Source organism: Tyto alba, unplaced genomic scaffold, assembly GCF_018691265.1.
Source record: "Tyto alba isolate M040663 unplaced genomic scaffold, T.alba_DEE_v4.0 Super-Scaffold_27, whole genome shotgun sequence".
NCBI lineage: Eukaryota > Metazoa > Chordata > Aves > Strigiformes > Tytonidae > Tyto > Tyto alba.
In genome coordinates, this window is record NW_024881301.1 from 10,855,055 (window position 1) to 10,872,007 (window position 16,953).

Sequence of the window (16,953 nt, forward strand, 5' to 3'; positions counted from 1 at the left end):
GCCCCAACACTCAGGATTTCTTGTTTGGCTATATGTTGTGGGCAAGTGAGATTAAGTATGGCAAGCCTGGAATAATTTGCATGGCTCATTTTTTGTCTGTGACAAAATGTGTCTTCCTCCTCCTATATGAAGACGCCCAGGTTGCACTCATCCACTTTCCACAAGATTCTTGATGCATCAGAATGTGGGAAAACCCTGCCAGTGCTGTGAGAGAACACCAGAAATACAATGTATAAGTGAAAACCCTTTCCAGTCAGGGTCCTCTCTTCACCAGACACCAAGTGTGAGCTGGTGATGGTTGAGGGGAAGCCTTACCAGGAGCACTTTCCTTCTCACTATGCACAGAAATGCCCATCAGCGTCCAGAAAGATGAGCCACACATTACAGCCTTGCTGTCTCCCTCTTCCCAGGTCAGAGCTGACCCGGGGGAGCAGGATTTAGAGGGCTCCCATCATCTGAGGAGCGGGGGCTGCCTGGCAATGGAGCCACCCCTGCTGCCCTCCTAATGCAAAGACCGAAAAAAAGCATCATGCACTTGTGTAAATGTAGCACTGCCACTTCATACCCACGCGGCATGAGCAACCGTGCTCTCTTTCTAAAACAACATTGCACAGAAAGACAGTGAGGAGAAGTGACTTCATAAATCCATGGGAAATTAAGAGGTTTAGTCTGCTGGTTACTGTGGATCACAAGTAAATGCCAAAAATGCCAACCAATTCTCAGCAGTCCAAAAAATGTGGATAAAAAACCTACAAAAATATCAGACTTCATGCTATAAAGTACTGGCCCTATAAATGAAGAGTTTTTCTGAAAGGTAAATATGGCAAGAGTCTCTTCCAGAAATAGTCTTAGCTATTTTTCAGGCATGAACGAGATGAAAAGAAATGCGCAGATGTGGAAAAAGACACTTCACTTGAGCTTTGGGAAATCAAGACAACAGAAAGAATGCAAAACATAGATTGAACAGTGTAAATGAGTACAAAAGCATGGGAGCAAAACTTTACCCTTTTCACAGCCTCCTCCCTGCAGCTCTATGACAGCCAGGGCTCTTGCTTGAAGCTGGAATGGGAATAAACAGCCTCCTGGTCAAGCTCCCAGTGAAAGGAGCCAGCAGCAGTGGACTTGGCAAGCCTGAGCCCGCCAGCAATTCCCACATGCAAGGGAGAGGAGAAGCGGCCCCTCTCCTCGCCAGCTTCTCCTCAGTTTTGGAGCTGAGCTTCTCCCTCCTCGGAAGGCCAGGGCCACAAAAGGATATCCTGTCCCCTAACTGGCTTCTCCAGAAAATAGTCCAAATAGTCCATGCTCTAACCTCTCCACGTCAGCTTCTTCAGCCCATACCCCTCCAACACACCCCTGACCCCTTGCAGGACCACCAGTCCAAGATAACACGTCGTATATCACTGAGAGTGAGGAGCTTCTATCTTAGCTTTGCCTGGATAACATGATTATTATAAAGTCAGTTATTCTCACTGGTGAACATTTGGGTATAATACCAGGTATTTATTAATGCAGAAAAAATAATGAAAATGTTTTCATTTATTATGATTGAGCCCATAAGCTGTAATGTACTTATGATAAAAGAACACTATGAAAGTGAAAAAATGCAAGCCTTTGTTATAGATACATTATCACTTCAGCCACAAATATGTACTGTGCTTTAATATAATCACAGAATCACAGATTGGCTGAGGCTTGCAGGCACCTCTGCAGATTGCCTAGTCCACCTACCCCTGATCAAACAGGGCCATCTAAAGCAGATTGCTCGGGAAAAACTTGGGTTTTACGTAACTCCAGGGATGGAGACTCCACACCTGTGTGGGCAACCTGTGCCAGTGTCTGACCACCCTCACAGTAAAAATGTTGTTTTCTTCCATTTAAATGGAAATTCCTCTATTTCACTTTGTGCCTCTTGCTGCTTATCCTGGTAAATGGGTTCCACCAAGCACAGTCTGGCTCTGTCTTGTTTACTCCTGCCATCAGATATTGATACATATTGATAAGATCCCCCTGGCTCTTCTCTTCTCCAGGCTGAACAGTCCCAGCTCTCAGCCTTTCCTCACAGAAGGGCCAGGAGCATCTCTTCATCACCTTCATGGCCCTTCACTGGACTCTCTCCAGTATGTTCATGTCTCCCTTGTACTGGGGAGCCCAGAACTGGACCCAGTGCTCTAGTAGCTGAGCAGAGGGGAAGGATCACCGCCCCCCCCATCTGCTGGCAACACCACCCAGAATGGCACTGCCCTTCTGTGCTGCCAGGGCATATCGTTGACTCTTGTTCACCTTGTTGTCCATCAGGATCCTAATAATAAACCCTGAATTGCAGCAATCAAGCTATCAAAACCATATGTTATTGTACTGTGATAAGCAATGAGGAAAATTACATGACAAATGAGCAACCAACTTAATACAGAGATAGACACAAACTTCCTTGTCATGCAGGTGTTAGTAAGATCCCAGGATCAAATGCTCTTTGTTATTTAGGGAGATAAAAGGAATAGATCAGGAACATTTTCAATGTTATGTGCTGGACAGTGCTTCCTAGACTGGAAGCTAGTTGTGCCAGAGGAAAATTTATCAGTATCCAGAACTGCCACCTCCAAGAGACAAATTCTGCTTCTGTGCAAGAGTGTAGGCTTGGCTGTCCCACACTGGGAGGCACCATCTCTCAGAAACATCTCCTTCAAGCTGCTGTGGCTCCCGGTTTGACAATCCTGCCCTGCCTCTGAAACATGACCATTTGCAATTTTCCTGCAGGGCATTTTGGCACCCACCTTGGTGAGGCAGCCTGAGCCTCTCTTCTGACACAACCTCACCCTGAACAACACACCTTCGTTTGCTGGGTAGCCTCCAACCTAACAGACCAGTCGTCTTTCCTAGCTTTCTTCCAGCAGAGAGGTGTCCATGCTGAGGATCTGTCACCATTTGGGCTTCTTCCAGACCAAATCCAACACTGTCTGACACACTTCTCCATGGAGGGGCAACACTGCACTGGAGCTGGTATCTCAGCAAGGCCGAGGAGCCTCTGTTCTCACAGCATTCTCACAGCATTGGCTGGGCAATACCACAGCTGGCCTGACCCAGTGCTGGCCATCGCCCTACCCATAACAGGGGCCCCTCCAGTTTCTTCCAACCAGCATGGCCATGATACTAGGCTCCCTGTGCACCTCTGCAGGTGCTAAAGGGTTAACTGTCATGTACCTGACAAAGTGTAGAGTGCTAGTCTACTCTCATGCTCTATTTTTACTCATGAGCAGATTACCTTCCTCTCACTGATAGGGAAATAGGATGAGGAGCTGAAGAGCAGCAAACAGCCCTCTCAGCTACTTAGAAATGAAAGCTATTGCAACCTCCAAACTGTCACATTTTGGAGCAGTTCTATTTTTGCACCCAACGCTGCAGTCTCATGTGGATGAAAAACGCTGAGCAAGTGCTGTCTGCAGCATGCAGGCATGCCTCTTCTGTTTGAAAGCAATTACAGGAGATCACATTCAGACTGAATTTTACAGGCAAGGGAAAATCTGAAGACAGAAAGAGTCCCACAGCCAAACAGCTATAATGGGATTCATTTCTATCACCAATAACCATCATCCCCACCACGCTGCAACTGCAAGGTCAGGGCACCCCAATGAATTGAAACTTCACCTCCCTTTCTGTTCAAGTCAAGGAGCACAGCAAGATCAAAAAAGTATCACAGCTGTGGACCTGGATTTTAAATGGAAAGAGTTTGCACATATCTTTCTGTGCAAATATATACGCAAAGACAACACTGCTGCTTTCCTTGGAAAAGCTGTCAAACTGCCAGCGAGCAATGCCACACCAGCACTAGCTTGGCATTAAACTCTGTACCATTACTGTAATAACTCCAGTTGGGCACGATTGCTGGAAGAAGGACAAACAGATTAGTATCATGAAATCCCAGTAGGAATAATTGGACTTTAACTGATGTTGAGGTTATCTGGTTCAGATTCCTAATTAGCATTTTCACTTTCCAATGGATCTTAACAATGCATTGTATAAATGTGTGGGCTGGCTCTGGCCTTGCATGCTGTAATGTATTTTGGCATGCGGCTGTACTAACTCCTTCCTTTTCCCTCATTCTTTCTGGTGGGAAAGTATTAGCTAATTTTTTCATTTGCAATGTGAATGATGAAAAAGATTCCAATTGTGTCCAGACTACTGATTTTATTTAATTTTACTGTTTTGATTTAAATAACTTTCAAAATGCAATTCTGGTTGATTCTGTAGTTTCTATACTGCATGGGACACATGGTGGTCTCCTCTGGGAAAAGGCAAGGAAAACACCCATAAAAGTTAAAATGTATATGGCAACAAATAACCAGTATACACAAGGGTAAGTTCCTTTCTCCCCATGTTGCAGCTTCTGCAATTATTCTTGCAACACAAACAAGTGTAAATGATTAATTGGTTGTCAGGATTACTTTGTACTTGCCGCAGTGAGTGCTCTCTTTTCCACAAATTCCCCCAGCTGAGTCTCTGAATTCCAGCCTCCTCACACACACTTTCTCATTCTTTCCTCATGAACTACTCAATTTACACAAAAATATGCCAAATCCCAGACTTTTGTACTGAGAATCCCATTTCTGGGGGAGGGATCTGAGCATCACATATATGTCAAAATTTAATATGCATAGGCAAATATGTGCATAATTTAATGCACACAATTTGTGCATACATGAACATATACAAATTTGTAAATGAATGTTCAGTGCAGTTCCAAATGCAGAGGAGCTGATGAACACATCACAGTGCTTCTCCATCTACAGAGAGTCAACCAGAGGTCCTAAACTCATGCAGTTATTCTGATAAGAAGTGCATTTTTATCTGTGAATAAAATAAAAGTTTACATGCTATGATATTTCCCACATTTTTTCTGAAACAGTTTTAGCTGGTCAAGATACAAAGGGCTGAACTGAGAAATTCTAGAAGCTAATCACTGCACTTCATGACAGAAAATGTCCAGATAGGAAGAGTATGTTTTTTGAACAAATCTTGACTAGAAGATAAAAAAAAAAAATAAAAATAGCAGAAGGTTTATTTTTCCCAAGGAAGATAAACAAAAGAAGTAATTCCAAAGAAGTCTAACTTAATTTCACTTTTACACATTTGTAATTTGCATTTTCAAAGGATTTGCTCTTGTGATGTTTATGCTTCTCCAAGGTTTCTCTCCACAGGGAAAAGAAGATGAAGGAGAAAGATGACAGAAGAGAAAAGAAACCCTGAATTTCTTCAAATCTATCATTTCTGAACTGAAGTCCCCAGCAGGAAGCTAAGTGGGGAGTATCCAGGAAGAAGAATAGGATGGAGAATCTTTCCTGGAGTGTTAATTGGGAGAAAATCTGCAAGTTTTCCTCTGGTTTACTGAAGTATATCTCACAGAAGACATGTATAACTTGCAGGATGAGAGCTTTTAAAAGCATAACATGACTTAACCACTGGAATTTCGGCCCCTACACCCCCCTGCTGTGCCTGCTGAAAATGGCACTGGCAGTTCCAGAAACATCAACATTTAGTTCATCTAAAAGTTCAGTGTGTTGAGAGTGATGTTCTAAGCATTATACAAAACATTTTAAAGAAAGTCACTTCTGCTACAGAACAAAAACTTTGCTGAAGTTATCGGTACAACTTTGTACACCAAAGACACCAATAAGGTTAACAGAGTGACAAAGCAAACAGCAAATACCCTACTCCCCTCTCCCACACAGATAAACAGAGAAAAGTTTAAAGATAAAAGAATTGAACTCATCCAGTCTTTTTACTCCAATTGTTTTATGTTTCTTAGGGAAAATTCTTGGGTTTGGCATATGCAGGGTATTAGAGATGATCATTTATGAGGACACACATATCCCTCAAATGGACATAATATTCTCATCCAGTCTGTAAGCAGTTTGCCAGCATGTGCAGGAGATACTGAACAAGACATTTCTGCCAGCCTTTCAAGTGGCAAAAAAAAAAAAAAATTACAGGCAATGAAAAGAAAAGGTTCAAAGCAAAATACATTCATTTTTTCATTCTCAAAAGGAAGTACCATTTAGTCTTTTATATACTTCAGTGGTAAACTGTATTTGGAAATTCTCAGGTAACAATTCCAAATACAATCTACTGAACAAACAATTTAGCCAAATGTGAGGAGAACTAAGAACTAGACGATTTCAGAAAGATTTAGTTGAATAAAAGTTGTGTTAGAAAGACTTTTTTTTTTTCCAATGTGAATATATTTCATATAATGAAATGTCTTTCCTGAAAGCTGCATGCCAACACAAGCTCTCCAAATGTTCTATTTCTTTATTAACCTTTTTATGTGTGAACGTGAATATACATCCCAGTAGGTGACTAATGTATTCTAATAGTTTGAAATAAAAACTGCAATAGTATTTTGCCTATCTCTGCTTTTTAATTTAAGACTCTATCCCATACTGCTCTGCTCATATAAATGAATGCCACATAAGAAAACTTACAGTAGACTAGAAGGTATTTTGACATACAGTGATGACTGATCATTTTATTTTTCCCCCCATCATAGTAGTACTATAATTTATCAGCCTATTGATATTTATTGTAATATAGCACATTGAAATGTATTACCATTCCTGAAAATAACCTTTTCTGACTTCTATCTTCTAAGTATGTAATACAAGTATTTAGATAAATATGTAATGCTGTCTGTGCTACAGTTACATACCTGCAGCAAGTGCCAATGACATTGTATAACATGACATAGTTTTTATCAGGGGCAACCTTCTTTAATGCTGTTTGAGCTTGCAATCCTAAAAAGCCAGTACTAATCTAAAAAAAACCCAGGGGACTGCTAAATCCTAGTAAGAAGATTGGCGACTTAGTCCCGATTCTGGCATCAAACCAAATTAAGGTTTTTGCCTTCTACATCAGCAACAGAGATCACACCAGAACTGGCATCATACGAGCTCCAAGCATACCAATGTGTGCACTACACAGTTTACATGCTTAGGAAAAAAGCGGACACTTTGTTCGTGGCAATGAAAAGCAGCAAAAGTGGACACCTGAGAAATATTAAGTACTCTGGAGCATGTCTTTATACATGGAAGCATAACATCCATGGTTGCACGTGCACAACAGCTACAGAAATACCTGTCAAATGTTACGATTAACAAATGCTTGGGCATCCCAAGTGCATCAACAGAATTCATACTGCAAAAATTGAGATCTGGTAACAGCTTACAAGCACTACTATTCAATAAAGGAAAAAAACCAGTGGATACTATTTCTCAAACAGCAGTTCAATTCTCAGCACATTGATTAGTTGCACACATTTGCTAAATCCTCACATAAAATAATAAACCATATTCCATGATTTTGGAGGCTTTTCAACAGAGAAAGTAGTCCCCTTTCTTAGTTTTCTTGAGAACACAGATTGATTGGGCTTGGATTTTAAATAAACATACAGTTGATCCATTGGCTTAATGCCTCCTGATTGCCCTACCACCTCCTGAAAGACGCTCTGCAGTAAATCAGGTAGGTCTCTTGGGATTCAATACAGCAGCTGAAGATTTCCAGTGGGGGTTATAAATATAAATATTTTCCTTATTCTACCTATACTTGGATGAGCTCAGCAAACACTCATCTATCCTGTGTAGCTGCTAACTATGCACAAGCCTAGCACTGACAGAGCAGGGGGGAACCAACCACTACTTGTAACATAAACAGTTACTGGCATACATCAGCAAAAATCAACTGTAAACATTTTGTTTATTTTCAGCTGAAAAAAGCTCTACTGTCAACATAGTCTGATTTACAGAGTAATCTTGCCATATGAATGTAAAAGCCACAGAGCTCTCCCTGACCTACATTGCCAGGCTGGAGTGAAAAAAAAAAATAAATAAATTCCACGGAAACCATAGCACAGAAAGATGCTCTTGAGGCAGGAGAGGCAGCATGATGATCAGGCTTTTAGATGTGGGGTACCTTAGACAGTATTACACCATCAATGCTGGGGTTGTCAGGAAAAATAACGTAGCCCATTCTCAATCTACATCCAAGCTTTATCCACTTCATATCAAAACCATTTCTGCTAGAGCAAGATAAGCCATAAGAGCAAACCTTATTGCTCATCAAAGCTTTGCTTTCCAAGCAGGTATTTCCTCACCGCTCAGTCCCATCTCTGATATTTTGTTCACTGTATCAACAGACAGGGATAAGAAAACATAAAAGTAGTCCAGCAAACACTGCATGGGGCTCAGATGGAAAAAAAAAAATCACCCATACAAGCTGTCATGGTTTTATATGACAGCTAATATTTTTAGAGGATGATAATGAAGTGAACATTTACTTAGTTTTGGTCTGGAAACAACTCTAAGTGTTAATGTGGGGACAGCACCTATAAAATGGAAGTAACTAGAAACACTGATGATGAATTCAGATGACTCGGGAGCTGGATCAGGTAACAAGCACTTGAGTAACACAGAAACAGGGCAGGAAACATGACAAAACACAGGGAGGCTTGGCAGAAGTGTGACTGCGCAGTGGCATGAAAATCAACAACTTTTCTGGGAGGATGGGCATGGAGTAGATGGGGGAATGGACACTGTCCAGAAGTAGCAAGAGTCTTTGGAATCTGAGCATCCATTTGGGGAAGGGAAAAGGGTAAGCAAGGCCTTTCATCCACTGTTTGTGATTCATACTCCAGTAGCACTTCAAAACGTGTGCAGAGGTTTGCTGCTGGTTGTACCAGACACCCCAGCAAGAAGCAGCAGGCTCTCTGGGTGAGGACCACCCCGGGTGACAAGCCTGGAGAAGACAAACGTGGAGGGATTGACACAGTCTCACCCTGGTGGAGGCCATCAGCAAAGTCAGTGACAAGGAAAGGACCCCCGGAGCCAACAGACCTCTGTCTGAAGTAAAAGGCAGGTAAAAGATCATCCTCTCCTGGGCTCTTGGAAACAGGTTAACCAGCAATGAGCCTTGCAGTACCTGGGTTTGAGTGTGCCTGACCAAAAAATTTTTAAAATGGAGAACAAGCTCCTGTTACCTGGCTCATTTCCATCTGGTGCACCAAGGGGAGGGAACCGGAGGCAACATTTCACTAGAAAGTTTTGAGCTAATCATTTATTCCCTAGAAAATGCAGTTTCAGGACAGCTGAAACTATTTGTCGATGTAGGTCAACCCGTCTCAACAGTTTTCACCATTATGAAAAATGGCTGGCTCCTCCAGAGTATCAAAATGAAGATTTTTGTTTGCTAAACACATCATCTTGCTGCCCAAGTAATTTTCAGAAACTATTAACGAAATGCAACAGATAAGAGGACTAGATACAGAAAATGGATGTGGAGAGGACACATACAAATTTTTTTTGTTGTTGTTACTTTAAACTTTTGGCATTTACTTTGATTGTGACCATGTCCTCTGCTGTGCCAAAGGTGGAATTTAAAGCCCAACCTGCTGTTTACTTGGTATTATGTCTGAAGGAGTGACTTCATTTTAATTCTTTGTTCTCCTTCAGTCTCTGTAAAATACTTGCACACTAACTGAAGGAAATACAAGAGACCTCAGCTGTCTAATCACTTAGGTGTGTTTTCCCACCTAAGTTAAGAGACCTTTTCCCTGAATACCACACAGCCCAGATGTTCCCAGCTGAGAGGAGCTGCAGGGGACCTGTGCCTCTCCCAGTGAGGAAGAATGCTCCAGCCCCACCAGTGCCACACCAGCATTCTCCCTCCACCTTGTGGCATTTCCAAAAGGCTTGGCTCAACCTGAAGTGACTTTTTTTTTATTTGGATTTCTTTAGCTTCAGTGAAATAATAATATTACTAATCATCATCATCATCACCACCACTAAAAAGGAGCCCAAACATTTTTTTTGTTGTTGTTTCAATTACCAAACTGAAGCAAAAAAACCTTTTTCTGCTCAGCCTCACAGTTGATAATTATGAGCTGGCCAACATCAGGATCAATTTCCAGACTGTTACGCTTCTTGAATTGACAAGTATTTTAACTCATAAAAAGCTGCCTATAGTATTTGGAAAAAGCATGCCAGAAGAGCTGTATATTAACTCTATTCAGCTGGAATATATTCAGGCAATACTCAGACTCCTACTGACATGTGTCAGGTAACATAGATCTTAACTGAATCCCCTGGCTAATCTAAGTCAGACCTAATTAGTAGGTCTGGGGACAGAAAACATTCTGTGTAACGACAACAATGCCTCTCAACCCAGACACATCTACTGAAACATGTCCCAGGGAAGGAACAAAATCCTAAAACAAAGCTCTTCATATTAAATTAACTGAAATGTAAGCAATGAGTAGGTCAAAAGGAAAAGACTTATTAAAAAAATTCCCTCTTGCATTCAGTAATCAGTTTCACATGTAAAGACATTTGCACAAGACTGTGTGGAATTCATTAAACAATTAAAATGTGCAGGGGGTAACTGAAACTGTATCCTTCAGAAAGCAGAGTGCATCTTATTACAGAGGTTTCCTTCCTGACCTTAAAGCCTACCTCAAAATGGATGAGAAATTCAATGTTATTTAACTGCCCATGCAAAAGCAGCATGCAGGTCTGGGCTGAGACAGCTCCTGGGAAGGGTTAGCTTGGACGCTGCGTGGGGAGGGGGACAGCAGGGCCACGCATTCCCCCACTGCCACACAGAAACATAGAATGTTTTTTCCTCCTGAGGTAGTCTTGCAAGCTAGGAAAAGGGACACGTGCAGCCTTGAAGTCAGCCACCGCTCTTTGTAATTTCTTGTTCTAAGTATGCTTGTTCTCTACTCTTCAAAGCCTGTCCTATGACCAAATTTAATGATCTATTTTTAAGGAAGCATCCACGTACTCTCACTTTTCTACAAGATAAAGAAAAATTCCTATGAAACACAATACTCCAATCCCATTTTGTCTCCAGAAAGGACTTTCAGCACATACTTCTGCAGGGCAGAAATGGACTTGTTCACTCCAGTCTGCCTCTGTCCATGTTATAAACCCTGGTTTCCAATGTATGGAAATAAACCAACTCACCATTGCAACTCAAGCACGCTACTCTTAAGTCACCTGAGGATGCAAGGAAACCCACTACTAAGTAAATGGGATCTCCACTGGGGAGTGACTGAAGGTTCATCACAAAAATGTAGCAGGGCTCACAGCACAGGACACTCAGCTACTGCCCAGGTCTCAGTGGCTACTTGACTGAGAAAAACAGATGAAAAAAACCCCAACCAATGGTGTATTTTTACCAGTCTCCTACCTCAGCTGACCCTCACCCACCAAGACAAGGGGATATCAGTAACGCTTTCTGAGACGTTGGCGTTCCATGTGCTCTGCAGCCTATCTGAATCCCACGGCGACTCATTCTGTTTGATGTAGGGGCTGCAGAGATGCCACAGACAGGCTGCCATGGAAACATTTGTTTTCATTTACTGGTGTCCTGCACGATAAGAAAGTCTGAGCGGCACAGGAATGAAGAAAGAGTATAAATTATCAATGGGCTTAGACAGCTGTGCCTTTGAAAATTAAATCTAATTATTTTACTACTTATTTAGACAGATTATGTTATAGCTTTCTGATCTCACTTTGTGATTAATAATATGTATATGTTTAGAGCAGAAACAATGAAGGCAAATTCCAACCTGTTTTAGGAAGACACTTCAAATTAGGCTACGTGTAAGAGAGAGGATGGCAGCTGGTTCCACTTGCATCTTATAATTAAAATGCAGTAGTCTAGATAACAGAAAATTGAGATGGGGCAGAGACAGAAGAGGAGGGAAATAAATCCTAGAAATAGCGCAATTGTACTACAGCACTTGAAAACCCCTACTTACAAGTGGGAAGAACACAGAAATAAGTTATTTCTGCCTGATTTCTTGTACCTTAGGAAAAACCTGAACTAGTGTGTTGACTGTCTTTTTTTAAGGCTATCTGAAATCAATCTGCAGTCTTGGATCTTGCTTTATCTTTGGTTCTTCAAACCAACAAATGCGAAGTATAGGTCTAGCTTGCTTAACAGGGAAGTATTCAGCACTCTCTTTGCAGTGCAGTTTTGGCCCCCGGTATGGACTTGGCCACTTTAGACAAAGATCATTTCTGATCTGATGCTGGCTGGGAGACCGAAATGAAGAGCCCAAGAACTACCTCCAGCAGGGGTGGACATCTAGGTGGAAATCAGCACTCATCATCCCTCTGAGAAGACTATGTCGACTCCTGTGACTGAGCACTCATCAGAAACCTCCAGATTCTTCCTGGCATGGAAGAACCATGTAGCCGCCCTGAGGATGGTTTTCTTTGACAGAGTGTCAGGGACAATGTCAGTGTAGAGCAAATACTTCTGCTCCAAAAGCTGTCCTTGGACAGGTGAACCACCATTAGGTGGCCATCCCACCTCTGAAAGGAAACATCCCTCTTCAGTAAGCTCACCATTACCATCTGTAGGCTTCCAGATGAGAGCAGCAGTGGGGGGTACAGATGGTAACACTTCTGGTTTATGGTTTTGGAGGGGGATAAATGAACAGGTTGGGTTACCTACTTAACCTGGATTTGGCTTGTAATGTCTTACTGCATGAAAGACTTTGCGGGTCAGGACAGATACAGCATACAGACAATAACACTGCGGGGCCCCAGGAGAAAGCTTTTACCTGACATTTGCTTAAGATCCTTTTACCTCATAGATACCACACTAGATGAACCTCTGTTAACCTCACCTTCACAACGTTTTCCCCTGTAGATAGATCTCATAAAATATGAAAAACTCCTGGTGTCACAAATGCAAAGTACTGGACATGAGTGTGACTGAAAGATATAGCAGAAGGCAGTGAAGATGCTCAGCATTAAATATGGAGTAAGAAAGAGGGGCTTCTGAAACGAAGGACACCAAGGGGATAATGGATTAACCCCAAACCTGCCTCAGAAGCATCTCAATCTGTGAGTATGTGCAATTTCAGCTGTCAGGTCATTAACTGGATGAACACATGATAAGCTGTATGTTGAACTCTACTTGAGAGCAATAAGATCCTTTAAATGATATTAATATTTAACATATATAAAAGCATTTTCTATTTGCAAAGCACTCTATAGAGTAACTGATGGGTTCTATAATGATTCCCAGCTCCCAGACTAAGGAATGAAATTCTAGAGGGATAAATACCTGGCCCACATCCAAATCAAGATTCACTAACAAAGCTATTATTCTAGCTCAGAATTAGGTTTCTTAGTTTCTGGTCCTTCTAGATCACACTGCTTTGCATCCTTCAGCCGGTAGAAGCATGACACACAGACAGAGCTGGAAGACAGGAACCGACAACATGGGATGACATTTCTGCCTCACATCCACCAACTGCCACATCCCTTCCCTAGGCCACTGTCCACAACGAAAGATGCGGTTAAGTGGGTTAAACACAAGGAATGAAAATATTAAACATTTGATTGCCACATATTGTCCACCTCTCTCCCCTTTCTTTTAAGGAGTTAATCTTGGGGAATTTACTGACCTCTATAATTTGTGAGGTCTTTTAGTATACTTTTCATATGGTTTCCCACCCTACGCCCCCGTTCAAAGGGATACAGTAAGTCCACTTGTAGGTGATCCTTAAAATATGATAGCATTTTTCTGAAATGGGAAAGATTATTTATTATGCTGCAGCACTGAGCTTCTGTGAAACAGCCACAGAACTTTATTATGCAAAATTACTGTAGGAGAACTTCACCTTCAGTCTCCTACAGGGTTTCCTGAGATGTCTCCTGAGACAGACCCTCAGTCTCCCTGACCTACTAATTCCCTGTGTATATACTTTTTCTTCCTGAGAGAGAAAGCCCAGTGAAAGTTGCAACATTTCTCTTGGCTGCACAGAGCATCCTTTTGCTCTAAATGAACTTCATGCACAAGGAAAGTGCACTGCCCTGGGGACCTACCAAGTGTTCTCATAGGCCTGAGTGGGCTGTGCCAGAGAGGTACCTGCAGTTGCATCCTCCATACACAAAGTATGTTGACAACACCACCAAGGAAGGATGCAAAGTCTGAATCATCCATTTAAGGTATGTAAATGCATTAATCACTCCAGTTGCACTTGTTCCCTGAATTATTTGTGCTGCCTAACTAACTTCTGCTTCAATGCACCCAATGGTCTGCCCATCATCATAGCTTTGTCATTGGAGGATTCATCCTCTTAGGAGCTCTATTCTTATCAATATTACATTCTTCCTAGGAAGTTTAACCATCTTAGAAGCAGATAAAGTGATTACTGATGACAGTCAATACAACTTCAAAATATTTCAGTAATGTAAGTAGAAAAAACGCATACAAAGTTTATATTGGGCATTATTTAAGGGCTATTCAGAAGTTGCAAAGCAGAGAAATCTGACAAGCAATAAAACATGATGGCTTCTATATGCTAGCATTTTGACACTTCAACTCCAACAGAGTCCAGGTTTAGTGAAAAAGTGAAACTTCCTGAAAGAAAGTATTATTCACAGCATTTTTTTGCATAAGTGGAAGTCTAACATAACAAATCTCCCTTTCTGCTCCATCTTATATTCTCATAAAGCTTAGCCTGCTAGATAAGATTTCCATAGAAATCCTATTTGGTAAAATTTGCTTGACTGCATTCCAAAAAGTGACTCACATTTTATAACCAAGTGGCAAAAGCTGAAATTAGTTTGACTCTTTCCATCAAAGCCAGTATTAGTCATTCTTCCAGTTCAATGGTTTGCAGGCTATTTTTGACAGACTGCTGGTCAAGAAAGGGCAATTTAATAGTCACAAAGTCTGTGGCCAGATAGTTATTGCTAGTCTGAAGGAGACAACACAGGAGTTGGCCAGTGAAACTGAAAGATTGCTATTCAACAGCATGACTGCGAAGCTGCTGTAAGAGTAATAAAAATCACAGCTCCTGTATTAGCATAGAAAAATTTGGCCCAAACTGTAAAGCCACAGTTAAATAAAAATCATAAGGTTCTTCCTCACCTGCCATTCTCCAAAGCACTTAAAACAAGAGCAGGTGGAGGATGCAAGGGCTGAGTGCAATCTGATTGTCAAGACATCAGGATCTGGCTCCCAGTCAGTTACTCCATTCCTCTGCCCTCTCTCCTTCTTAGGTGCTCCTACGGGTTCCCCTTCCAAGCCTGCACACTGTCCCATCTATATCTTTATATTCTTTTGTCCCCCTCAGGTGGCTTTTCTTCTCTGCCACACCCTGTAATTGCCTGAAGGAGGACTGGCTTTGCCAAGCCCTCAAACAGGCATCCTCCATCTCCCATCTGCTGCTTGTGGCCTCCTGACCAGAAGTAGGCTTGGGACAGGCTGGTCCACTGCCCAAAGACCACCCTCAGTGACATAGCTGGAAAGGCTGAATGGAGAAATGGGTCCACTCTGAGATGCTGAATTTGCTCGTGCTAACTATGAGATGCTGAATCTGCTCATGCTCTGCTTCTCCACAGCCTTCTGGAGTTGAAGACAAGGCATCCTCTTAGCACGGGTTTTCCTGCAGGCACAGACCTGTTCCTAAGTGACAGTGCAGCAAAGACCATACGTCCCAACAGCAGGCTCCTGGCAAAGTCCCAGCACGGAAGGCAAGTTTCCTTACAGAAAACCACTGGCAACTTTCTGCCATTAACACCCAGACACAGTTATGATTCACAACATTGTGGAAAAGAACATAAACCTCACCATGCCCACTGCTATTTGCTCCTGACAATTCCCCCACCTCCCCCGGTGTCTCTCATGCCCCCGCTAATCTCATGATGGTCAGAATTACTGTTTGGACAGTGACCCTATGTGAGTCCTGACTCAGCAGAGTACCAAGGAAAAGAGAAGCCCTATGTGATCAAAATCCTTTTTTGTTTATGAGTTTTGCTGCCCATAATTCATTTTCTGCATTCTGTTGTGGCATGTGTTGACATAAAATTAATCCAAAGTCTCTGGCTGTCCAGGGACTGCTCACATTCTCTCATCCAGATTAACTCTGTGCAATGTCTTCAACTTCCAGAGAAAACAATGGAAGCATCCCTGTGCTTGACATTAGCAAAATATCAGGCCTTTCATTCTTTTGCTTAAATTAGGAATCTAATTTCAACTGTTTTCTTCCAGATAGGATGAAAAAAATAAGACGATAAAAAGCAATTTACCTCTACTTCACATGCATATTCTGATCCATCCAGGAGTGTCACTTTGCACTGCATATTTTTCGGTTTCTTTACGATCTTTAGAGGAGACTTGGAAAGTTTGCTAGATGATGATTTTTGAGAAAGCTTGTCGTCCTCTAGCTGCTGGTATTCCAGCTGTTTTGCACTCGCAGCAGCAAACTCCTGTTCTTTGTCTGTGGCCTATAAAAAAAAAAGAAAAACACTTTTTGAAGTGAGATAAACCATTCATGTCATGCAGTACACTATGCACCCTGCACCCAAGCTTTTAAGTGAGCCTAGTGTGGGGCTTCTACAAGAAAGCCCCTGATGCAGAACAGAGTCTCTTTACTTATTGAAAAGATTTCATGTACTGTTTGTATTCCTCCCAGCCCTCTCTTCTCACTCCTAAAGGTACAGAATACCTGTGGAGGAGGGACATGAATGAAAATACTTTAGGCTTCTGTTTCTTCCATAGGTACAAAATCCATCTTGAACTTCTTGGGCCTGTTTCTTTGATCTGTTGGGAATGCTGAATAATTAGTAAATGTGATGAACAGATATTCCTATATTTTGTTGATATTACTTTTATATCCTGTACCTATTAAATCATATGTTGACGTGGCATCACATGGAAGAGGAAAAAAACATCAGATTTGTACCAACTTTTATGTCAGTGAGAAAACAGAAAATCCATGCCCTGAATGAGGGCATGGATTTCTCCACGACAGTGTGAATTTGCAGGGGGATGCTGATATGCCTGGGAGAGGGAAAGGCCCCCCAAGCACCCAAGCAAAGGGTTAAACAAACAGGATGGAAGTGAGTAGCCAAACAACTTTTATGTGCAGCCGGCTGGCTA

The 16,953-nt window shown here is 41.9% G+C and overlaps 1 protein-coding gene across 27 annotated transcripts in view; it reads right to left on the reverse strand.

The window, feature by feature from the left end:
• The window catches only part of EPB41L3 (erythrocyte membrane protein band 4.1 like 3), a 146,018-nt gene that overhangs the window by 45,085 nt on the left and 83,980 nt on the right, over positions 1 to 16,953 (reverse strand). For all 27 annotated transcript variants that reach the window (XM_042797912.1, XM_042797910.1, XM_042797909.1 and 24 more), the window contains one exon: positions 16,101 to 16,298. In XM_042797912.1, coding sequence (XP_042653846.1) covers positions 16,101 to 16,154 — 54 coding nt within the window. In that variant the 5' untranslated portion in view covers positions 16,155 to 16,298. The remainder of the gene's footprint in view (positions 1 to 16,100; positions 16,299 to 16,953) is intronic.